This window comes from Nyctereutes procyonoides, unplaced genomic scaffold, assembly GCF_905146905.1.
Source record: "Nyctereutes procyonoides isolate TBG_1078 unplaced genomic scaffold, NYPRO_anot_genome, whole genome shotgun sequence".
Classification (NCBI taxonomy): Eukaryota; Metazoa; Chordata; class Mammalia; order Carnivora; family Canidae; genus Nyctereutes; species Nyctereutes procyonoides.
The window spans coordinates 9,493,625-9,518,461 of NW_026575144.1; the positions used below are offsets into that span (position 1 = coordinate 9,493,625).

The window sequence follows — 24,837 nt, forward strand, 5'->3', positions numbered from 1 at the left end:
TCCTCTAAGAAGGGATGCAGAACTTTGGTCATGGGGTGGTACTGAAAGAAATTTCACTTTTTACTCTATGTTTCTTTTAAATTATTTTAACTAGGCACTGTTGCTTTTGTAATTTTCAAAATAGGAAAGTGTGAGGGAAAAGACTAGGAAAACTTCATAGTTCAACTCAAAAGTATATATACAGAAAGTATCTTTTCCTGGGTACAAAATATCTTATTAAACATTTGTCTCCTAAAAAATCCATTTAGGAGTCAACATGATCATACATTTTTTTCTAATCAGAATTATTTCCCACAAAACAGAAATTTCAGTCTGTAATATTAACTTTATTCACATTTTTCCAAGAAATTGCAATATTAAATATAAGCTAAAAGCAATACATAGTTCTTAGAAAATATAACCCAAAATTCTCATTGCCTGAGCTTTGTGATTATAGGTTCCCAGCCTTTGTTCCTTCAGAATGTTAAATTGAAGTCTGTACTCAAAATAAACATATAACTACAGGGGGAGTCTATTCTTAAGTACAGTTTTGATAATTATAAAAGAAATCCAAAGAGAGGCTTCTGGTGTCTTCATGCAGGTGTCCTGACTTTCAAAATGGCAACTTATTTCCATCTCACACTCATAGGCTTGAAGGGAGCAAATCTGGGTATCTAGACATAGCTCCTTGCAAAGAATTTGGTATTAGGCATATACTTACACCGGTTAACTCCCTATTCTTTCTGTTGTACAAAAATCCATTTCAAATGCAAACATTTTGAAATGATCAGGTCATTTTTTTAGGACCCCTTTTTACATATTATGGAACTTATCACCAGACTACAGTGAGGACATTATGAGTCAGGCATTAGCATTTTAATATCAAACCAAATACAGAATCAAGATAAACAAACATTAGCACCATTTTTACTTTAGTCCAGGGTAAAACTATCCATGAAACTATTTTTTACTGAATTAGTCAACAAGAAAAGTTGTTTTCACTTCTAACATATGCTTTGCCTCTCTCCCTCTTTGCCAATAATACTTTTGAACATTTTAAATACCAAGTACTACTATAAACATTCCATTTTTAAAGTTTATGCTCAGTATAGCATTTCAAGTTAAAGGAGGAGGGGAATCACTACAGATTTTTTTTAACCCTGCCAAGACTGCCAAATTCTGTTTTGGAAGGTGACTTCTAAAAACTCACAGACACCTTTCATGCAAGTTAGTTAACTGACTTGGGGTGATCTCACAACCACACCTTTCAAGTTATTAGCAATTTTTATTTAATGTAACAATGACAAAGCTATTACATATGAAGTGCCATAAATATGCATGTACTACATCATGATCAATTAAGATAACCTACATCCTATTATGTGTTTAGTAAACTTTAAAAAAAAAATATGTGTGTGCTTACAAATGTTATGGCAATGGAGGAACAAAAAAATATATATATATATATGTGTGTTTATATATATATTTTTATATATATAAAAAACCAGAGGTATCAAGTGTTTTGATACCTCCTAAATAAGAGCAGCCTTTTAGGTTTTATATTTATTTATTTATTTATTTATTTATTTATTTATTTATTTATTTATTTATTTATTTATTTTTTGCTTTTTAGGTTTTAAAAGAAAGAATAGATTCCTATTTACTTCTCATTCACTTTGGTCCAGCAGAGTGCTAGATGTTATTCAATACTGTATTACTGCTTTTAATAAAGGTAACACAGAAAATATGTTTATGGCAAACTGTTTTAATTTTAAAACCAAAATTTAGAAGAGTCTTATGTAGCAATTATTCTTTCATTTTAAATGTCACTGGATTCTCAACAGTTTCAAACTTTTCAACATGAAAGGTAATTTTAAACTGTCTTTCAGTTTGTCTCATGAATTAGAAACATAATTAAAACTACATTAGTTTCTAGAGTGAGAAGGAAAAAGACCATCAAATTGTTATCACTTCAAAAACATCATGGGCTCAAAAGGTAGTTTTCACCCCTAAAAAGAAAAGACACCCTAACTAACTAATGACTTGGGCATAGGAAGGGTGCTCACAATTAATTCAGATTGATTTATTCATTGTGCATGCATATTAAAAGTACTCCAAAAATTGTGATCACTTGTCCTCTACTTAAAAAGGGGGGGAAACTGGCCAATATTGCCTCCTAGGTTTTATCTCCATCTGGAGTTTTCAGTAGTAAGAATGTTAGATACGAGTCTGTTCTCTAAAGGAGAGAGAGTCTGGCTCGGTCAAAGCCTAGAGAAAGTTGGGTTTCTAAGGCAGCCTGTCAGCGTGGGGCCTAAGCTACCCCCAAGGCTAGCTTCCCTAAGATTGTCAGGTGCAACAGGAACGCTTGAGCTTCATGGCTAAAACCAAACATGCAAGAAGTGGTTTGAAAGGAACAGTTTTTACAGTCAGCTACACCATCACAATGCCACATGATTTTGATTGTTAGGTACCTGCAGTGTTTAAGGACTTGAACAATAATTACGGCAACAATCACCAGAATTATTAGCAAGGTTGTTTGGACCAACATATAGAACTTGTTGTTAAATATACATCTCAAAGATTAGGAGAGCTCTCTATGTAAAAGAATTCATTTCAAAATGATGCAAACATTTAAAAAGTACTTTTTTAAAAGCTCATGATTAGGTGAGTTTTCAAAGTTTACTACAGTATTACAATGATACTGTGGGAAGACTTTATGTAGAGTAAAACATATCTGTGTTCTAAAAATTGACAATCGGGGCACCTGGCTGGCTCAGTCAGTACAGCATGTGACTCTTGCTCTGAGGGTCATGAGTTCAAGCCCCATGTTGGTTGTGGAGCCTACTTAAAAAAAAAAAAAAAAAGTAAAAACTGACCATGATACTTCAAAGATCCAGAGTAAAAATATCAAGGAAATGTTCAAACTCACATCTAACAGCAAATTTTATCTGCCCATCTCCAGGTGCCTGGCCTAGTCAAAGGAGTCTCTTACAGAGAATTTAGCACTCAACCTTCCTGTAGATTTTTCTCTATCTGCTGGATGGAAACCAGGGTTTCTTAAAACCATTTTTCTACCCCAAAAGCAATTGTACCAGGGAAGGAGCACTTCATTTACATACTCACATCTGTGCCTAGACACACACCACCATTCTCCCACTGTAAGTTCTCTGTAACACCTGCTGCCTAGTCATGTGTTTCAGCCAGAAGTCTGAATAATGTACATCATCGAGGCTTTGTTATAAATGAGTCTGTAGGGGAGAAGTGCAGAAAGGAGGGGTGGGCCACATCTCTAATTTGTATCAAAACATTTGTCTCCCATCCCCAGTGAGCAAAACAATCTCAGCATAATTAAATGAAATTTCACATTGTAAGTTCTAAACATCATTGCCAACTATTATATATAGAAGAGGCAAAAATCCACAGTGCATATGTGCCAAAAGGCCAGACTGCAGCAAGGAATGATTCCCCATTATGTGTTTAAAAAAAAAAAAGTTGCAATAATAAAAAAAGTTTCAAAAGAGACTTCAGTACTACTCTAAATACATGGCACTAACACTTCATTCACTGGAATGCATTTGATCTATTAAACTATGAAATAATAAGTGTCTCAATGACAATTTAAAGAGAAAAGAGAAAACCCAACCCAGATAATTCTTAAATTCACAGTCTACGTGACGTGATGCCGAATCTGAAACACAAATAAGTTTAATTTTTCTGGAACTACCAAGATTCTGGTTTCGCTACACAGGAGTCGGCATTAGTGTTGAAACTCACTTTTAACAAGCTATTCTTTCACATAGAAAACTCCACATAAGGAAAATGGGTCTTAAGCTGCAAGTTGGAATGATCTTACGCTATGGAATCCGAAAGTTATTAGAACAGGATGAAAATAGGCTCCGGCTAAACTGATGAAAATACTGAATGTTAAGCATCTGTAGCCATTTAAAGGCATTCGGTGTCGGTGTCTGAAAAGATTAAGATGCTTTAAAACAAAACCCTTATAAGAATATCAAATATTTAGGGAATTATCTCCATAAATAACCAAATGTCTATGGCTTCAACTGTCACCCTACGGCTGAGGTAGGTGACCAGGATCCGTCGAGACAGAGCAGTCTTTAGGAAATTCCCTATGAAAAACCTTAAATAATCTGTTGGTTTCTTAAACCTGTCTCTGTTTTCTTTTGATGGGTTTTCTCTTGTTCTTTCTTTATACCTTTTCAAAGAGGCTGTCCCAGCAACCGTGTCTGCTTATGCTCGTGCCGAATAGCACCTCATATATTCTGTCATCCACGGGTTCTCGGAGGCGGAAGGCTTCACCCGTCTGTTCTTCTCCACCTCCACGGAGTGAGCACGCTGCCTCTGGGTGACCAGTTTCCTTTTTTCCACCTGTCTTCTGTTCTTGGCTCGTAATGCTGATTCATGAATCTAAGTCACAAGTAAAAAATTATTCTTACTTCCAAAATAAAAGTATAAAAACTTATGTGGCATTTGTAATAATTTTCAAGAATTCCTGCAGTGAAGCTACCCCCAGGTCACCCGAAGCAGGGCAGAGGCAAGCCCAGACTCCTTACATTCCTGTGTGTAAAAGCTCCTTGGGAACAGCCGTTCCCTTGCCCACTGTAAGTGACAGAGACAGGCAATCACAAGAGATGTCCACTGGACTGAATCTTAGAAATGGTAAACAACTAATTTGCAACATGCCCCTAGAAATTGGCTCTGGAAAGTTATTGAAAAAGCTGAGCATTAAGCCTGGATAAGTATTCCATTAAAAGACTTTAAGTATTTTTACGGCAATATATTTTTTAAAAAAAAGTCTCAAGGGATTTCACCACTTAAAAGACATTTCACACTATAAACTCTGTTAAACTTAACAAAACAAAACAAAACTAATCCCATGGAATTGCCATAGTCTTTTGTTAAACCACAGCTTCATTGTCTCAAATATCACTCCAAAAAACACCATCTGTTAGGGTTCGTTCAGAAGTATGTTCGGTAAAAGTCTGATTATGGTATTTCATCAGAATTCAAATTGTACTTTCTGCTTCATTCCATTCACTCTTTGCTCTAGGCTGTGGGAGCTGTGTTGACACTAACATACATCACTGCTCTGGGGCTCCACACATGAAGACCTCCCACCAGACACGTTCTCAGGACTAAGTATGAGACAACCAAGGTTCCAAGGAGCAAAAGCCACTGGATGTGGATGAGCAAGGGAAAACATAATCATCCAAATATAATGCAAAGAGCAAAAGGGAGTCTATACCAGATGCCAAGAATGAGAGGGGAAGCCATCTAACAGGAGAAAACAAAGGAGTCAAGGGATACCAGTGATCAATCCTAAAGTAACTGGAAACCTCTCAAGAGGCCCATGGCGAACCCAGATGGGCAGCTGCCAGCCCTGGTTGTGCTTCTCCTGTGCACCAACTGGCCTCCTAGGAACCTGAAAACCCTGACTCCAGCCACTTCTTCACCTGGCTCCAAGTTGGGTAAACCTTCCAGACACCAAGTAACTCCCAGCAAAATCCCTCAATCTGCTGGGAAGGTAACGCCCAAAGAAATGCCCAGTCCTGGGCTTTCCTTGCCCCCCACCTGCCCCCACCATCCCCTAGATCTACCATGACCCAAAGCATCGCAGTGAGCACAGGACCTGTTTACAGGAGCACAGCCCAACCCCCATCCTCCAGGGAAAGGCAGAGAAGCTGGGTGCACACGAACCCACCTCATGCACTGAGGCGGAAGCACAGACGTTGTGAGTTTTTTGGCTTCCTGTATCCATCTGTTTTTCTCCCCACCCGTAAAGGGCAAATGGATGCTTGTTCTCTTTTATTCTACTTGATGATCTTTGAGGACTTTTGACTGCTTTCCTATTTCCTCTAGCAAATAAGGCACTTTGTTGCTGTCGAGGTTCAGTACTGTTAAGTAACTTGTCAGTCTCTTTTGTTCTGATCTGTTGTTCAGGTTTTTCTTTTATATCTTTCACTTCCAGTGCTTAAAAAAAAAAAAAAGGAGATAAAACAAAATGAGAATGTTGTAAAATCACATTTACATAGAATTACTTTAAATATTTGGGTTGTAAAATTCACAATGCTTAATTCAGTAACTTTTTCACTGATAGCTCAATTCACAATTTCCTGGAAAGCAGAAATACAGAAACAAGTTAGTACCATACTTTTCAGTCTATCCCATTTTAAAATCAACAAATACACCAAGATTGAACCAAGTCTATCCAAAAGAACAGATGTTTTTCATATTTTTAAAAAAGATTTTATTTGAGAGAGAGAAAGCACAAGAGAGAGAAGAGAGCACAAGCAGAGGGAGGCACAGGCAGAAGGAGACGGAGAAGCAGACTCCTCGCTGAGCAAAGAGCCCAACATGGGGCTTGATCCCAGGACAGGACCCTGAGATCATGATCTGAGCCAAAGGCAGATGCTTAACCAACTGAGCCACCCAGGTGCCTCCATATTATTATTTTTTTTAAGATCCGGTTTTTTTTTGGGGGGTGGGGGGTGCAGACATGGGCGGGGAGAGGGGGGGAGAGAGAGAGAACATCCCAAGCAGACTCCAAATCCTGGCACAAAACCCAACACAGGGCTCCATCTCAAGACCCTGAGATCATGGCCTGAGCCAAAATCACAAGTCAGATGCTCAACAGAGCTCCAGGCACCCCCACTTATTCATATTCTGAGATTAAGCATCTCAATTAAATTAAAAGCTAGAAAGCACCAGAGCCTAACAGCTTTCTCCACAACCCCAAAGTAGGCCCAGTCATCAATGTCTTGCTTCAGAGAAAGATCTGGATTTGTGGTAATCACTCAGCAGCTGTAAAAGTTAGTTTTTAAGTCACTCAACTGGAGTTCCAGGATTCCATTTCTTCCTGACGGCACTATGATTGGGGAGAGCTCCCGATGGCTCTTACATGCTCAACGTCATTTCTTTTTGATGTTCCATGAATATGGAGAGCTCCCTATGCCTCTAACCTCTAACATGTTCCTTGTGAGAGAGAGCTGGTGACCTTAATTTGAAAACTCCTCAGTCACAATAGGGAGTGGTTTCCATAGTTACCTAGGTGCACAGCTAAAAATTCCCAGCCTGAAGAGCCAGAGAGGAAGGATCCTGCTCTGAGGGCTTCCCCAACAAATACTTGCAATAGAAATGACTAAATGAATCAGAATCCACAGTCTACACAGTCCTAAATTCTGTCAGCAGAGTGGGAGAAACTCTGAAGGAAAATGGGACTGCCCTATCTGGGTTGAGCACTGGACATTAAGAATACACTCTAAAACACACCCACTTCCTTTACTTTTTATAATTTTCATTACTTTTTTTTTTTTAAGATTTTATTTATTCATGAGAGAGACAGAGACACAGAGACACAGGCAGAAGGAGAAGCAGGCTCCCTGTGGGAAGCCTGATGTGGAACTCAATCCCAGGATCCGGGGTTACAACCTGAGCCAAAGGCAGACGCCAGGTCCTCCACGATTTCCATTGTTTTTTATAAACTTTTTATAAAAGTTATACTGTTTTGTTTAAACCTTTTGCAAGCTCATGTTTCATTTCAGCCTAAATTTACATTGTTTTTATTGACATAAAATTGGTATATATTATATAAATTTTTGGTGTACAGCATTATAATTTGAATATTTGAATACACTACAAAGTGATCACCACTGTAAGCCTATTACCATCCATCACTGTGTGACTGAGCCCCTTTACCCATTCTGCCCTCCTCTGGTAACCATCAATCTGTTCTCTGTATCCATGAGCTTTTGTTTTGTTCATTGATTTGTCTTGTTTTTTAGATTCTACATATAGGTGAGATCAAATAGTATTTGCCTTTCTTCATCTGATTTATTCACTTAATATGAAACCCTTTAGAAACACCCATATTGGGGCACCTGGGTGGCTCAGTGGTTGAGCATCTGCCTTAGGCTCAGGTCATGATCCCGGGGTCCTGGGATCCAGTCCCGCATCAGGCTCCCCACAGGGAGACTACTTCTCCCTCTGCCTAGGTCTCTGTGTCTCTCATGAATAAGTAAAAATTTTTTTAAAAAGAGAGAGAGAAAGAAAGAGAGAGAGGAAGAAACAAACACCCATGTTGTTACAAATGGAAGATTTCCTGGCTCTTTTTTTTTGTAGCTACTCAGTAATATTCCGTTGTGTGTAAATATATGCCTTACCTTCTTTATCCATGCATCCATCAATGGCCACTTAGGTTGCTTCTTTATCTTGGGTATTGTAACTCATGCTGTGATAGGGCTGCCTATGTCTTTTCAAATCAGTGTTTTTGTATTCTTCAGATAAATACCCAGAAGTGGAATTGCTGGATCATATGGTCAGTTCTATTCTTACTTTTACGAGTAATCTCCAAACTGTTTTCCATAGTGGCTGTACCAACTTCTATTCCTACCAAGTGTATGAGGGCTTCCTTTTCTCCACATCCTTGCAACACCTGAGATTTCTATCTGATCTTTTTGGTAATAGCAATTCTAAGGTGTGAGGTGATTGTTTTGATTCGCATTTCCCTGATAATTACTGATGTTTAACATCTTTTCATATGCCTATTGGGCATCTGTATAACTTCTTTGGGAAAATGTCTATTCAGATCCTCTGCTCATTTTTTTTTTTTCATTTGAGTTGTTTGGTTTTTTTGTTTTTAATTTTTATTTATTTATGATAGTCACACACACAGAGAGAGAGGCAGAGACATAGGCAGAGGGAGAAGCAGGCTCCATGCACCAGGAGCCCGACGTGGGATTCGATCCCGGGTCTCCAGGATCGCGCCCTGGGCCAAAGGCAGGCGCTAAATCACTGCGCCACCCAGGGATTCCTGTTTTTTTTGTTGTTGAGTTGTGTGAGTTCTCTATGTATTTTGGATATTGACCCCTTATGGGATATCTTATTTGCAAATATCTTCTCCCATTCAATAGGTTGCCTTTTTGTTGATGGTTTCCCTCACCGTGCAGAAGTTTTCAGCTTGTTGTATTCTCATTTATTTTTGCTTTAGTTTCCATTGCCTTTGGAATCAGATCCAAAAAACACCTTGCTATGAGGAGCCTACTGCCTATGTCCTCTTCTAGGAATTTCATGGTTTCGGGTCTTTAATATACTTGGAGTTACTTTTCGTGTCTGGTGTAAGACTGTGATCTAGTTTTATTATTTTGAATAAGAGCTCCTTATGCATCTAGGGCTCCATTTCATTTACTCCAGCTGTTTAGGTCTTTTTTTTTTTAATTTTTTATTTATTTATGATAGTCACAGAGAGAGAGAGAGAGAGAGAGAGAGAGAGAGAGAGGCAGAGACACAGGCAGAGGGAGAAGCAGGCTCCATGCACCGGGAGCCTGACATGGGATTCGATCTTGGGTCTCCAGGATCGCGCCCTGGGCCAAAGACAGGCGCCAAACCACTGCGCCACCCAGGGATCCCCTGTTTAGGTCTTAAGGATACTCCTCACTTCAGATACTCCAGAATTTGTCTCTAGGTGATGATTTTATAGATTGCTATTCCAAAATCTCATCACTTCTTTAGGACATGCTCTTGTCCCTTACTATTTTAAGTTTATTTATTTATTTATTCATTCATTCATTCACAAGAGACAGAGACAGCCAGAGACATAGGCAGAGGGAGAAGCAGGCTCCCCGCGGGGAGCCCAGTGCAGGAGTCGACCCCGCATCTTGCCCTGAGCCAAAGGCAGACTTTCAAACACTGAGCCACCCAGGTGCCCCTTGTCCCTTACTATTTTTAGTTGTGATTCTTTTCTTGCTTCTGTCCATGTTCCCTTTAGAGTGAGCCCCTGAAAAGGAAATCTTGATCCCAGGGCAGAAGTATAAGGAACCTCAACAGATCATCTGTCATTTTCTGTCTTCCGCAATGACCTTGACTCTACCAGACTGTTTCATTTATTACTATATATTTTAAGAAACAAACAATGCACTGACCCTGGAGTTTAGTGCTTTGTACCACTGTGCCATATCTTTAAACACAGCACTTGAGCTGTTTGTGGATAAGATGGGATGCCAATTTTTCATTTTACCATGAGATCTAAATCCATTCCTTGCTCAAACATTTCTGAGTGAAGTGTCCATCTTTGTTTTCTTCTTTGCTGGCTCTAGGAAGAGGGGGAAAGGAGCCCATCAAGATCAAGACAAAGGGAAACAGAAGGGGGGCGGGGACCAAAGCCTGTGCAGTCACAGAACTGAGAAAGAGAAGGAAGACAATCCAAATCATCTTCCTTGATTCATTTCCCTTCTTCCTCTTCCTCTCCTACTCCATATGTGTCTAACCTAGGTCTTTCAGAGAAGCCTACCCAGAGAAGGTAAAAATGATTTAAAGGACAAGCTAGCCAGGAGGAAAATAGAAAAGAGAATCTCAGCAAGGGGGAATGTCTTGTTCAAAGGCCTGGAGAGAAGAGGGAATATAAATAGTTCAAAATGACAAGTACACAGAGAGTCTATGAATGAAGGCATGGAGCAGGCAGCAAGGGTGAAATACGTTCTATGCCAAACTCAGGAGTTTTATTTTATCCTGAAAATGATAAAGAATCACTAAAGGATTTTAAGCTGGAAAATGATATGCCCTATTTGCATTTTAGGAATAAGGCCTCCTGCGAAAGTGAAGGAGGAGTTAGAGAAGGGAGGCCAGAAAGGCCAGCTACCAAATAATGGCAGAGCTTGGAGGTTGCGGGGGAAGTTGGGGGAAGTGGGGGAAAGTGGGGACCAATAGTAATGATAAGGGTGGAGAGGCAAAAAAGGACCAGAGGGCACCCTCCGGACCTGGCAGGTGCTCAGACTCACTGGGCATTTGTGAACTACACACTCATCAGAACAGCAGGGAGGTGGTGCCAAAGCCTCTCCAGGGCAGACAGCCCAACAATGCTGGGCAAGACTGACAGGTAAACACAGACACAACATAGCACTGGGAGCAAAGAGGGGTCTACTGCTCCCACAAGTGTTTGCAGTGGATGGTCAGGCATCCCCCGAGAAAAGGCCCATCACAGAATAAGGAAAAGATACTCGCCTCAGATGTGAGATGCTTCTGGAACAACCAAGCAGCCACCCAGCCACTGGACACTTCATCTGTGACCCAGGAGAGAAGGTGGTGAATGAGCAGGTGGGAGCTGAGGTTTGAATGTGAAACAGATTACCCAAGAAGCAACGCAGTCGGAGGGGAGAGTGGAGTCAGGTCCCTGGGGCCACCATTATTTAAGGAACAGCCAGGCCGAGGAAGGAGAGCCCAAGAAGAAAAAAAGAATTGCCAGAAAAGTATAAAAACTAACCAGGTGAGCAACTAAGGAAAGACCGATAAAGAAGATAGCAATAGATAAATAGATAAAGGAGATAGCAATTAACTGCCAAATATGACAGGGAGGGTTAGTAAGATGAGGAGGAAGGGACATGGCATTTGGCCAGCAAGCTGTCCCATGGCTGACAGAAGGGAACATGGGGTTAGGGAACCAGACCACAGCGGGTTATGGGGTGAACAGAGGGGAGACTTCAGTTCTGGTAACAGTGGGCTCCTGGACCAACCCTCCCCACCATGGATAAATAAAGGCTGCTATTAATAACCCAGAGTGTCCACAGGCACCCAACACAAAAAACTACACTCTTCTCTGGAGACCCAAGGCCTTAAATTATTCCTGCAAGTAATTTTTCAAACATAATTATGGGTACACCTGGGGAGCTTGGTTGGTTAAGTGTCTGACTCCTGGTTTCAGCTGAGGTCATATAGTCTCAGGGTCATGAGATCAAGCCCCTCATTGGGCTCCACACTCAGTGCAGAGTCGGCTTGTCCCTCTCCTTCCCCCACTGCTCCTTCCCCAGCTCGCATATACATTCTCTCAAATAAATAAATAAAATCTTAAGAAAAAAAAAAAGAAAAGGGAAGCCCCGGTGGCACAGAGGTTTAGCTCTGCCTGTAGCCCGGGGTATGATCCTGGGGACCTGGGATCAAGTCCCACATCAGGCTTCCTGCATGGAGGCTGCCTCTCCCTCTGCCTGTGTCTCTGCCTCTCCCTCTCTCTCTCTCTCTCTCTCTCTGTGTGTGTGTCTCTATGAATAAATAAAATCTTTAAAAAAAAAAAAGAAAATTAAAATAAGGGAAAAAAGATCATGGATTAATAAAAACACGTAATAAAGAAAATCCACATAGCCAAGAGTTAGTTTGGGGAAAAAAAACTAATAGAATTCATAAGTTTCTGGCAAGATTGATCAAGAAAGAAAAGAATAAAGAAAAGAAAAAGAAAAAGGAAAGTAAAGGATAGGAAAGAAAAGTAAAAAATAAACAAGTAAAAATCTAACAAATAGAATTTAGATTAAATATACACCAATGACATGTGCATATAGTCCCTTCATCCCAAAAGCCCACTAGAGTGAAGGAAAAAAGGAAGACCTCACAGGATAAAAAGCAACGGAGGCAATATATCAGGCATCAATAAAATTTTGGAAGCTAGAAAGTAGATGAAGATGTAGAAGTGATGTTGCCGAATTGAATAGGATGAATCCTAACTCCCTGTACAAGAAAGCCCCATAGGACACAAACTGAACCCCAGAGAACTGGAAAATGAAGTAGTAGGCTAGAGCAACAGATTGCCTTTTCCAAAGGTCCTGCATTAATCAGTGCCCCAGCCCACATGCTCTTCTGACAACAGAATATGAACATGCTTGTTAGGAATCGGGGTGGTGGACGGTTCTTCCCCTTGAAACTGGGTAGACTTTTGTAAGCAGGGAATGGGGTGAAAGGGGCGCTACAAGGCTCCTAGTGATAAGTCATAAAGAGCAATCCAGCATCTGCCCGGCTCTCTCTCAAGAACCCATGCCCTTGTTGGCCAGCCAGCATGTTATGAGAAAGGCCAGGGGCATGAAGATATCACATACGAGTGTCCTAGCAGACAGCCCCCAGGCCTGGCACCTTCCAGCAGAGGCTGCAGACAGCAAAGAGTAGAAACAAGGCAAATCCCTGTACCCAGGCCAAATTTCAACCCACAGAAACCATGAGCAATAATAAACAAGTGTGGGAATCTTAAGCCACTAGTTTGCAGGGTAATTCTGTTATGTAGTTGTAGATACTTCTTGCGTATTCTTCCCTCTAGTCCATAAGCACCCCCACATATAGAGTTCCTGAAAAGCTCTTCAAGCCTCTTATATATGAGGAGACAGGCTAAGAGCAAACATGTGAGTATAACCTCTAAAAAGAAAAAGACCAAAATATACAGAAAAGACTAGGAAATGTAACAGAGCTCTCAAAGGATATTTATGGCTTTTTCTCTCTTTTTTTTTTTTTTTTTGAGTTAAAAGAAATCCAAGAACAGGATGCTATTTTTTTATTTTTAATTTTTAAAAATAACACTTGGGACCAAAAAAATGTGATCTCTTCAAAATTTAAAACTAGATGCTAGAATTAAAAATTTTAGTGTAAAGTTTGGAAGATAAAATTGGTGAGTTCTCCAAGAACACAGAACTCAAAATTCCAATATCAAAGAAGTTTTAAATAAAAATGTTAGAGATTTGATCCAGGAGTAACCCCATCCAAAAATTATAGAAAGAAAAAAATGAATAGAGCACAAGAAATTATTTAAAAGAATGCTAGAAAATTTTACTGAACTGTAAGAAAACTTTCCAGACTAAAGAGGCCCACCAAGTTGTCACCCTCACTGAATGATAAAAGACATACACATATCGGGTACCTAGCAGGCTCCGTTGGTAGAGCATGCAACTCTTGATCTCAGAGTGATGAGTTCAAGCCCTACATTGGGTATAGAGCTTACATTTAAAAAAACAACAACTACAACAACAACAACAACAACAAAAAAAAAACCGTAGAATTTTAGAACACCTAGGATAAAGAGAATCTCTTAAAAAATGTCCCCGCTACCAAAAAAAAAAAAAAAAAAAACACATTGGGTCAGAATGGCACAGTACTGTAAAATGCAAGACCAGGGGCACCTGAGTGGCTCAGTCAGTTCAGCATCTGCCTGGAATTGAGTCCCACTGGGGCTCCCTGGCTCAGCAGGGAGCCTGCTTCTCCCTCTCCTCCCCCACTCTTGCTTGCTCTCTCATTATCTCTTTCTCTCAAATAAATAAAATCTTTAAAAATTTAAAAAAAATAATAAAACGCAGACCAAAAATTAGGATTCAGTATAATAATGCCTTAAGACACTGAAATTTCCACCTTGCAAAATACCAATCCAACTTTGGATATAATAAAGGTATCTTCAGCCATGCAAGGTCACAAAATTATTACTTCCCATGCAACATTTCTCAGGACTTATGGAGTATGGATTACACCAAAAGGAAGGGATTAGCAACACAAAGGAACATTTGAGATTTATTTATTTATTATTTTTTTATTTTATTTATTATTTTTTTAATTAATTAATTTATTTATGATAGACATAGAGAGAGAGAGGGGGGCAGAGACAGGAGGAGGGAGAAGCAGGCTCCATGCCAGGAGCCCGACGTGGGACTTGATCCCGGGACTCCAGGATACCGCCCCCGGCCAAAGGCAGGCGCCAAACCGCTGAGCCACCCAGGGATCCCCACATTTGAGATTTATAAGACAGGGATCAGATAAAGGAGGTAAGCAAAAAAAGGAATACTCAGGCAAACAGTGAATAGAACACCCGGACTGAAGCTGTGTCAGATGTGGGGAGCCTAAATAGGAATAGGAGGATTGGGTTCAAAAAAAAAAAAAAAAAAAAAGTCTCTAAGGAAAAGAAATTAAATGAATAGAATACCTAATGTGTCTAGTATATGACAAATTTTGAAGTACTACCAGACTATTTCAAGCTGAATTAGTGATGGGAATATAAAAAAATATATAAGCAAACAAACAAACAAAAGAAACAATGATTAACTTCAGGAAAAACATAAATGAAAGGAAAATACACTACATGGTCCACATGTAAATACTATTTTACATAGCCACCATAATTCAAACACAGAATAGTGTTTCAACAAAATAGTCATATAGTTAATAATGTGGGACAAAATGGGTGCTGCTATATATATGTCAGGGAGTAGAAGTGGCAGAGCTAAAATCTTAAGCTGAATCATCTCCCATGATGGGATGTCAATACATAATATTTAAAATAAAAAAGCCGACAGATAAGTCTAGATAAGAAGAGGGCGGCCAAGGCTGAAAAGAGTTGGAATACCCCATAGAAAGCAAGGGGTATGGGTGGGAAATAGGTCAGAATTATTGTTTTTTTTTTTTTCATTTTAAGCATATTTTTTAAAATTATGCATATGTATAACTTTAAAAAAAGATTAAAAAGAAATGTGACAATGAAAAAAGGAATTAGAGACAGTCCAGACCTCTTCAAAGCATGTCACAGTAAACACTTTGACTGCCACCCTTACCTCACACAAAAAAATGTCCTGACAGCTTTTTAGTCAAGGATCACTAGACATTTGCGAAAACTCTCTAACATGAAATAAAGGTTTATAGGCAAAAAGAACCAAAAATGGGGATAGGGTGGGGAACCAGAGACTATGCTATAGAAATTCAAGGAGAAGAAAACAAAGAACTTCTAGTAATATCCTCCACAAGATAACAGAAAATACTACGTGGATGAATCAAGAACAGAATACTATTTAAAAAAAAAAAAATAAAAAGAGGAAGGGAGGGGGCGAGAGGGCAGGAAGAAAGCAAGTCCAGAGAATAAAATTAAATAAATTTAAAAGTAAATAGGATCACACCAATAAAGAAAAAAATGTAACAGAAGAGTTGGAAGATACAATTGAGAATATCACCCAGAAAAACAGAAGAAAAAGATGAAAATAGGGGGTGGGGTGCATATTAGAAAATCAGGGGATAAATTCCTGAAGTCTAATATCCAACTAAGGAGTTTAGAAAAAAAGGAACAGGAACAGAAATAGAAATAACAAAAGCATAAAAAAAAAAAAAAAGAAATAACAAAAACAATCCAAGAAAACTTACCAAACTACAAAGCAGGAGTTTCACTGTAAGGACTCACCAAGCACACTGGAGGAAAACAGACTTAGATCAAGGAAAAAATTCAGGATGCAAAGGACAAAGAGAAGACTCTAAAAGCTTCCTGAGGGTGGAGACATGTCCTCAAGAATCAGGAGGACTTGGGACTGTAACAGCAATACTATAAGTTACAATAGAGCAATGCCTCCAGATTTTTTTTTTTAAAAATTTTTAAAATTTATTTATGATAGTCACACAGAGAGAGAGAGAGAGAGAGAGAGAGAGAGAGAGGCAGAGACATAGGCAGAGGGAGAAGCAGGCTCCATGCACTGGGAGCCCAATGTGGGATTCGATCCCGGGTCTCCGGGATCGCGCCCTGGGCCAAAGGCAGGCGCTAAACTGCTGCGCCACCCAGGGATCCCCTGCCTCCAGATTTTTTAGAGACAATACTTCCAACCTAGAATTCCATCCTCAGCCACAAACCCACCAAATCATGAGGGCAGATTAATGCTATTTTTTGACATCCAAGATCTTAGAAAATTAACTTATGTACTCTTTTTCTCAGGAAGCTACTAGAAGACAACTCCAACAAGAGGGGTGAAGCAAGATGGAAGATGATGTAAGGGCCACACAAGGGCTCCTACCCAAGAGAGAAGCCAAGGAGTCTGCAGGGTGGTGGCCAAAGGCCCTCCCAACATGGAACTGGCAGGCAGCAGGCTGCAAGAGCAGCAACCAGGCCAATAGGAAGTAGGTCAGAGGCCCGGGGAGGGATGTCTTAAGATGTCGAGAGTGATAGTGAACCTGATGTGTTGGTTGTATTGTGAAAGAGAGAAAAGGGAGTCATGGCAAACAATATTGGGCAGCTTTGAGCAACATTTTCCAGGCACCATACTGCAGACGCTAATTGTAATCTAAAAACTCTGTGCTGACATATTGCGAAGATGTGGGAAGGGGCCATGTGTAGGGGTTAGGAGGGGGTAAAAAGAATTAAAGCCAATAAATAATGCTAAAAACTGGTAAAAAAAATTAAGAAGTACCAATACTATTAAATGCAAATAGTAATTACTTATTGGTATTTACAAGTAACAATCTCCATGTTACTTGGAGAAATAGAAATCAACACCAAGGGAAAAACCAGAGGAGTAGAAAGTGGACCCCTAAGGAACAGGTAATTGGTCTGTGTCTGGCGAGGGAGCTGCTGGATTGTTGTAATAGGCCACACAGAACTATAGGATCCTATGTGCACACGTGGCTTCGGCAAAAACACGAACCAAATGTTTATGTTCTACAGAAACTCAAGAGTGCTCATCATTCTAGTATATAAAACCATCCACTGAAAACAAGGATTTTCAGTCCCACCAGATAAAGGAATCATCAGGCGGGAGCAGAGCAGATGATCCTGCAATTAGGAGTCCTGGACTCAGCAAACATCCTTTCTTCTGCCTGATGCCTTAAACCAGAATATTAGCAGAGAAGAAACAACTGGCCTTAGCCACTGGTAGGATTCAGTGTCTCTAAGGAAACCAAAATAATCATGAACTCAGGCAAACACAGGCACCATCCATACTACAATGCTATCTAAAAATTGCATTTATATACCCACAGAAATAACTGACACCCCTTTCACAAACAATGGAAAGGAAGGGCCAGAAGGAGAAAAGCATGTCCCGTCTGATAAAGTACATTTCACAACTTAGCTGGTAGATCTGTGCCACAGGAATAAACCAGAAGGCACGTTCCCCTACCCCCACCACCTTCTGTTATTGGAATTCCTACCAGTGATCCCTGAAGCTAGGACTCATGCTTCTAGATATTCGGCAACCTCTGGGAATTTACAAGGAACCCGAGGATGGAGCGGCAGCTCTGGCACCGATGTTGAACTGAGAAGAACTGAAGAGCACAGTAGCCTGGCTCTTTGACTCAAAGGTTACATCTCCTCTCCTCCTCGGCCTATTAGAGAGAGGCGAGGAGGACAACCTGAAAAGAGTTGATTAATTGCCACTTACAATGCCCTAAAGCAACAAGAAGCCACTAATCATTTACCGAGCTTCCATTTCTTCATCTATAAAATTGAGATTAAAATTTTACCATTTAGAATTATTTTGAACATTAAATGGGAAAATACATATTCTAAGTCCTCTAAGTGACTGGAGGCATAATAAGCTCTCAATAATTTTTGTTTTAATCGCCAGAGGGGCTTTTAAAATCGAGGGACCCGGGCCCGGCGTGGAGAGCGAGAGGTTGTGGGGCCAAGGTTGGGGAGCAGCAGGAAGGACCCTGGTTACTCCAGGCTGTATCCTGCCTGAGGCTGTGAATCTGGCCCTGAGCACCAGCGACCATGCAGCCGGCTCTCAAGCGGAGCCCCCAGCTCTGCAGCCGTCTGGCCAGGAGAGAAGGTGCCGGGCCACGGCTGAAACCAGACACGCAGCCCCGGAGAGCTGCCGCCCTGCCTCTGCACCAGGATGCGCTTCTGGGGTGGATGGGCCAGGGGTGGAGAGGGCCGAGCACTTGCAAGGAATGTTCTCCCACCAACTAGGAGTTACGCAACAGCCTGCGTAAACAAATTCGAAATATTCTTTAGGGACAAGGCAGCGAGATGAGAGAGTTCACAGAGAAAACCGCGGCCCCAATCACCAGACTGAAAGCCTGGCTCTGATTCTTAACCTGTCGCCGCAGGTGCTCTCGGAGAATCGGATGAAAGCTGGGCTAGTCCGCGGGGAAAAGGGGCGCTAAGTTATAAATAGATGGGGTTTCAGAGCTCACGAGGGCGACCACGGCCCTGGGGTGAAGGAGACCTGGAGCTGAGCGGCACCTCAACCGAATTCACAATTGGCTCAACCCAGAGCCACCAATTACGGAAATCAAGGGTGGGAGGGCGGAGGCGGGGCTGACATCATCCTTATTTTGTCAAGGGATGTGGATTCTTCCCCTACCCCGGGGAGGGGGCCGGGGGGGTAGGGCTTGCCTTGCGCGCTGCGAGACCCGGAGCCGGGCCGCTCGGACCCGGGCGCAGCCCCGCGCAGCCCCTCCGCCCAGTACCTGGCACAGCCGCCGCCGCCGCCGCCGCCGCCCGCCGCCGCGCTCTCCGCGTCCCGGGCCTCCTCGGCCTCCGCCGCCTCCGCCGCCTCGGCGCCCTGCTCCTCCGCCGGCCCGCGCGCCCGCCGCTCCGGCCCCTCCCGCGCCGCGGGCTCCGCGGGCGCGCAGGGGGGCGCGGGGGGCGCGGGGCCCGCGGCGCCCGACGACGCCGACGACGCCGAGTCGTCCGAGGAGCCGGCCGGGCCCCAGTCGTCCCAAAGCCAGGGCGCGTGCGCCTGCTCCAGCAGCCGGCGGCCCAGGCGGTAGTGCAGCAGCTCGCGGTAGCACGGCCCGTACTCGTCCCAGCGCGGCTCCCGGTAGCGCTTCATGTACTCGCTCTTCACCCCGCTGCCCGGGGACATGGTGCCTCCCGCCGGCTCGAGCGCCAGCCGCTCCGCGCCGCCGCCTACGGAACCCGGGACACGACGGAGGCAGCCCCGCCCCTCCCGCCGGCCCGGCCCGCCGCGACGTTTAAACCCGGAGCCCCGCCCGCGCGGGGCGGGCATGGGGGCGGGGGCATGGGGCGGGGCGGGGGCATGGGGCGGGGCGGGGGCGGGGCGGGGGCGAGGGGGCGGGGGCTGGGCGCGGGCGGGGCGGGGGCGAGGGGGCGGCGGGCCCCGGGAAGGGGCGGGTCCCGGGAGGACCGCCAGGTAGCGTCCGGTGACCCAGTCTTGACAGCCCCGGCGGGTGCCGGGCGGAGACTCCTGCAGGCTGGCGGAGCGGCCCGGACCGCGGGGGCCACCCGGGGGTCCGCCAGAGGCTGCAGGCCGGGTGACAGGGCCGCGGGAGGCCGGGGGGGGCGGGGCGCCCTGCTGGCTTACCTCCTGGGTGCCGCGGCGGCCCGGCCCTGGGTCTGCGGGCCCGCGGCGCCCGGCCGGCCCTGTGCGCTCGGCGCAGCAGCTCCGAGCGGCCCGCTGTCCCCGCGCTTTCCTCCCGAGCAAGATGTCGCCGACGGCGCGGCGGCCCGCGTCCCTGCGGCAGCCGGGAACCCGAGGCGCCGCCTCAGTCCCCGGGAGCGGACGCCTCCCCCGCGCGCTCCCGGTCCCGGCCCCCGCCCCGCTGCGTGGGGGCGGCTGCTTCGCTGCCGAGCGCGAGGCGCGGGGAGGCGGCGCGCCTGCCAGCCCGGGCCCGGCCCCCGGACCCCCGGACCCCCGGACCCCGCACCCCCGCCCAGGCGCTCGCGCACCCATGTCCCCAGTGGGCGCCGCTCCGCTCCCGCCACCGCAGGCGTCAGCTGGGGCCCGAGGGGCGGCCCGGACCGCGACCCGCGGCGCTCCCCTCCGGACGCACCTGCGCCGCTCGCGTTTCCCAGAAAGCAGTCCACGCGTTGGCTCTTGCCTCCCTCCCTTCTGTGTTCACGGCACCTGTTAACTGTGGTTTTAACCCCTTTTTACGTTTTAGTACAATTCTTTTCTGGTCGACACACCCCAAACATTTTTGAACTTAATTAAAACCGCCAACCCACCCTCTCAGGGACCTTTGCGCAAAAAACCTTGGCGGATTCAGCTGCGCTGTGCGGGTATACAGTGTTGCTCTGGTTGTTACACTTTCAAGAATGACCCCACGCAGATTCTTACCCTCTACTCAAAAGGAGCCTTGATACATTCTTTACAAAAAGAGTTGAAAGAAGCTTTGAAAAAATCAATTAGCAGTTGAAAAGCAGGCCGAGGCCACGAATGAGTTACTGGGTCCTGGCTTCTATATTGGGATTCCCCCCCCCCCCCCCGTTCACCTACTATGGTTTTTCACCTACTATTTTTGCTTCTGTCTTCGTGCTCTGCCCCAGACATTCATTGTAGCTGAATGATCCAGAGGTACTCGTTGCCCAAGTGGGACGGGTCAAATTATCCTGAGCACTTGAAGTTTGCAGTCCAGGAGTCATTGCCACTGGAGTGTTAATGGCACTTTTCTGGACAGACACTTCATGGACTCCCACTGTAGACTTCCCCACAGTAGCCCTGACTTCTCTTCCCAGCCTTACATTTGTTCCTTGAGATACCCCCAGGAACTTTCTCATGCTTTTCACTTTTTAAGCTGGCCAGGGTTGGTTTCAGATGGTTGCAACCAGAAGAATTTTAATAAAAATATTAATAACTTGGCAGGGGGGATGACGATATGCAGTTCTATGAAACATGCAGAACGCAATCTGTTTCAGTTAGCCTTGGCTGCATAATTAACCACCCCAAAACTCAGTGGTTTAAAACAACTAAGATTTATTATTCCTCACAATTTCATGGGCTACCCAGGCAGTTCCTCTCTGGTTTCACTTTGCTGGGTTAGATCCACTTATACAGTTGCATTCAGCTAGAGGGAGAGCTGTCCCAGAAGGCTCAGGAGGGCCTCACATGCCTGCTTGGTCCTCGGTCTGGCTGTGCATTGGCCTTGGCTTGGTCTCCCTCCCCATGGCCTCTTCCTCCAGGAGCTAGACCCGCTTTTTCACCTTGTCCTCTATTTTGAGAAGCTGTAAGGCCTGAGAAGGTCATATACACAGCTCTTCTGCTGCAGACTACGGTTCAAACCACAAGACCTGCCTAGATTCAGAAAGAGAGAAATAAACTCCACCTCTGCATAAGAGGAGCAGCAGCAAACTTACCTTGCAAAGGGGCATGAGTTCTGGATGGAGAAATTTGTCATTGTACTTTATAGTCACACATCTACACACACACAGTGTATAAGGTAATGTACCATTTTTTGTATAACTAAAAAAAAAATAGAATTAGGAACACTTGTTTTACCTGTTTTGCACAATTAAGTCTATTACTTTCATTCTAATTTTTTAAAGTGTTATTATTTATCAGGGCTCATCCACTTGGAAGGGACAAGAACCAATTCAACCAGCTTCAACAGGATATTTAGTGACTCTGGCAGAGCTAAACCCAGGGACCCATCACTGTTACTGGGATTCTAGTTCTTTCTGCCTTTGAGCTCTGCTTTCCTCCTGGGGCTGGCTTCTTTGTCTCGCACTGTAAATGGACTTCCTCCACATGGCTGAGGAGGTACTCTTGCTAGCCCCAAGCTTATCTTGTCTTAGCGGGAGGATCACCAGCAAAAAGAGAACTTCTTGGTGTTCTAATTATAGAGGAAAATTCTTTAGTCACATGGTTAGCTGTTGCTAGGTGTAGGACGTGATATGATTGGCCAAGCGTGGGTTACCATGTCCGTCCCTGTAGATGGCGATAGGGTGACAGGCTGAGATTGACAGCCCCATGAAAAACACGTGGAATAAGGAGGGAGTGGCCTCTCAGAAGGAGGAGCGGGAGGCAGACAAAACTGCGTGTGCACGTGTGTGTGTTTGTCTTTGTGTCTAAGAGCAGATGAGCGCCGATATAATTTGACAGCGCCTGGGAGAGGGGAACCTGGGATGTAGTTGATCATAAATAAGGTACAGCTGCTAAGAAATTGAGTACAATCATAGGCAATATCTATCAAATTATATTTCTACATCAGGGGAGGTAAACGTTCCCTCTAAAGAGTCCTCTGATCACATAGCACTGAAAGCAGCCTCTGTGGATGAGAGTGCCCACTTGTTCTTTGGGTGGAATTAGGGCCAATGAGCAGAGATTACAAGATATAACAACTGTGGCCAACGTTGTGGACTTAGAACTAGTTTCTTAAGCAGGAGGGAAATTTAAGGAATGGCCTGAGAAGCTCACAGAAGAAACAGAGAGGGTGGAAAGTGAGCAGGCCTGGAGGAGACCCCCTGAGGGCAGGCTGCAGGGTCCTGGATGGGGAGGAGAGGGAAGATCTGCCCCCCTTGACTTTGGTAGAGGGGAGGCTTCAGTGAGAGGCAGCCCTGGGGGAGCCTCTCCACCGGGGTGTCTGCGGAGCCGATAGAAAGGAATGCTGAACTCCTTCCAGCAGTGGATATTTGCTGCTTAGGCCTACAGATTCCGTGTAAGACCTGCTGGTGGACTAAGTCTGGCCGGCCATGGAACAGAGGCCTCAAGAGGTGAGCACTTCAGGCTCTTCTCCACGTCAGGGATGCACGGCTAATTCTCTGAGGCCCCTGCTTCCTAGAGCCCTTCCTACCTACCCAAAGCTTCTGGTGCCATCACTCCCTCAGGGTGCCACCCCTTCCTGTGTCAATAACTGTCCTTCTGAGCCCAGGGAGCCTGTCTCCCAAGGGCTTCCTCTGCTTCGCTCTTCCTTTCTTCTGAGATGTTCTTTGCATATCACATATTCTCTTCTTAACTCTTCTGATCCCTCCCATCTGCCCCCTCTCCAAACACGAATGTACCCAGAAGTCCCCTGTCCCCTCTGCCCTTTTTATAACTCTGCCTCCCAGGGGAGAAGCTACAAATGTTAGATATTTTCCCCAGCCTCTTTTGCAGCTAGAGTGCAGTTGTGAGACCCTAAACTCCCTTCATCAGATACTCCTACCCACAGGCTCAGCATCAGGCTTTACTGTTGCATAGAAGCCAGGACCAGGAAGCTCTCTCCTTGGCTGAAAGGCTAATTTCAAGACTGAGTTCCTGGAGCAGCAGTGACCACAGTGCTCAGAGAAATGCTGGCATCCAGAGCTCCAGGAGTTAGGGATGCCAACTGCATACCTGGCACTCCAGGGCAGTGGCTGTCTCTGTTGCTATTCTTTCAGAGTTCCAAGCCTGTTTTTCTTTTCTTTCTTTTTTTTTTTTTCAGCCCATCCAGAGATTCTGGAATGCACCCAGGCAAGTTTTATATATGTGTCTTTTCTTCTAAAATTAGCAGAGTTGATTTCTCTGACGAACGATTAAGCACTTTGTTTAATACACTGGACAGAGCTGACTCCTTCCTCCTCTCTGTAGGATTCCCAGTTTCCTTGGCAGCTTCCTATTCCTGCTTCTACTCATTTAAACTAAGGATTCCCCCATTCTTTCCTAGTCTCTCTTCCCTCGCCGTCTCTGCACCCGGGATCCCATCGCAGTGATGACCTCTCTGTCATGGCATCAGCGTCCCCATGTCCTGCCCTTCACTACAGAGCGAGACCACCTTGCAGCTTATTGTCCATTGTTATCTCCTTGTGTGTAGCTTGCCAACTCTGCCTTCTCTGTGTTCGCGTCTACCATCCCGCTCCCTTCCACCAAGCCCTTCTTCTGTATTCCCAGGTACTGCTAGCAGCATTTTCTTTCTCTCACACACAGAGTCAAATGTCAGAGTCCTCTTTTTGACTGGGGACGCCACAGTGGCAATCACTTGCCAGTGTGATCATGTCTCTCAGACAGTGTCTCCTGCATCCATCCTCTCATCACCTGTTATCCTGGTTGGGGGCACACTCACAAGCACCAAGCAGGGAGCAAAGACCTGAGTAAATAAGGGGTCTAAACCCAGGAGCAGGCCTAGATGGGTTATTACAGCCACAGGGCCTCCCCCAGTCCTCGGGGGAAGGGGAAGCCACGCCTGTGCCATGAGAGAGCACAGAAAACTAACGTTTAAAAAAATCATCAAGAGATGCCTGAGTGGCTCAGTGGTTGAGCATCTGCCTTTGGATCAGGGCCTGATCCTGGGGTCCTGGGATCAAGTCCCACATCAGGCTCCCTGCAGGGAACCTGCTTCTCCCTCTGCCTATGTGTCTCTCGTGAATAAATAAAATCTTTTTAAAAAAAGTTTTTTTAATCATCAAGTACAGTCAGCACTGTTTAACTGCCTTCTTTCCTTCCTCATCTGCAATGAACAGAGCCAGGAACTATCATATACAAAAATACATACAGATAAGTCCTTTCATGAACGAGATCTAGACTAAATCATTTGTTTGACTGGATTATCCCTGGTAGTTAAAACCTTACTACTCAAGGCCACACCAGCCATATACATGGTCTCTGTGCAGAAGTCAGGTTACTCAGACTCTTCTGAGTCAGTGGCTTCAGGAGCCTTACAAGG

The 24,837-nt window shown here is 44.4% G+C and overlaps 1 protein-coding gene across 1 annotated transcript; it reads right to left on the reverse strand.

Annotated features, from left to right (window-relative positions):
• Positions 1 to 311: 311 nt before the first annotated feature.
• CCSAP (centriole, cilia and spindle associated protein) lies at positions 312 to 19,992 on the reverse strand. The gene is made up of 4 exons (XM_055308995.1): positions 19,803 to 19,992; positions 18,974 to 19,387; positions 5,699 to 5,967; positions 312 to 4,404 (listed from the first exon to the last, which is right to left on the reverse strand). The coding sequence occupies exons 2-4, from the start codon at positions 19,341 to 19,343 to the stop codon at positions 4,228 to 4,230; spliced, it is 816 nt and encodes a 271-aa protein (XP_055164970.1). The 5' UTR covers positions 19,344 to 19,387; positions 19,803 to 19,992; the 3' UTR covers positions 312 to 4,227.
• Between the last annotated feature and the right edge of the window lie 4,845 nt (positions 19,993 to 24,837).

Bases quoted from the DNA above. Each gene is read 5' to 3' on its own strand.
- CCSAP (XM_055308995.1), bottom strand. From the start codon at position 19,343: ATGTCCCCGGGCAGCGGGGTGAAGAGCGAGTACATGAAGCGCTACCGG. The intron at 5,968-18,973 runs GCGGCGGCGGCG...TTTTTTTTTAAG, and splicing joins GGAGAGCGCGGCGGCGGGCG to CACTGGAAGTGAAAGATATA. The intron at 4,405-5,698 runs GTGGGTTCGTGT...CTTGTGACTTAG, and splicing joins CTTCCGCCTCAGTGCATGAG to ATTCATGAATCAGCATTACG.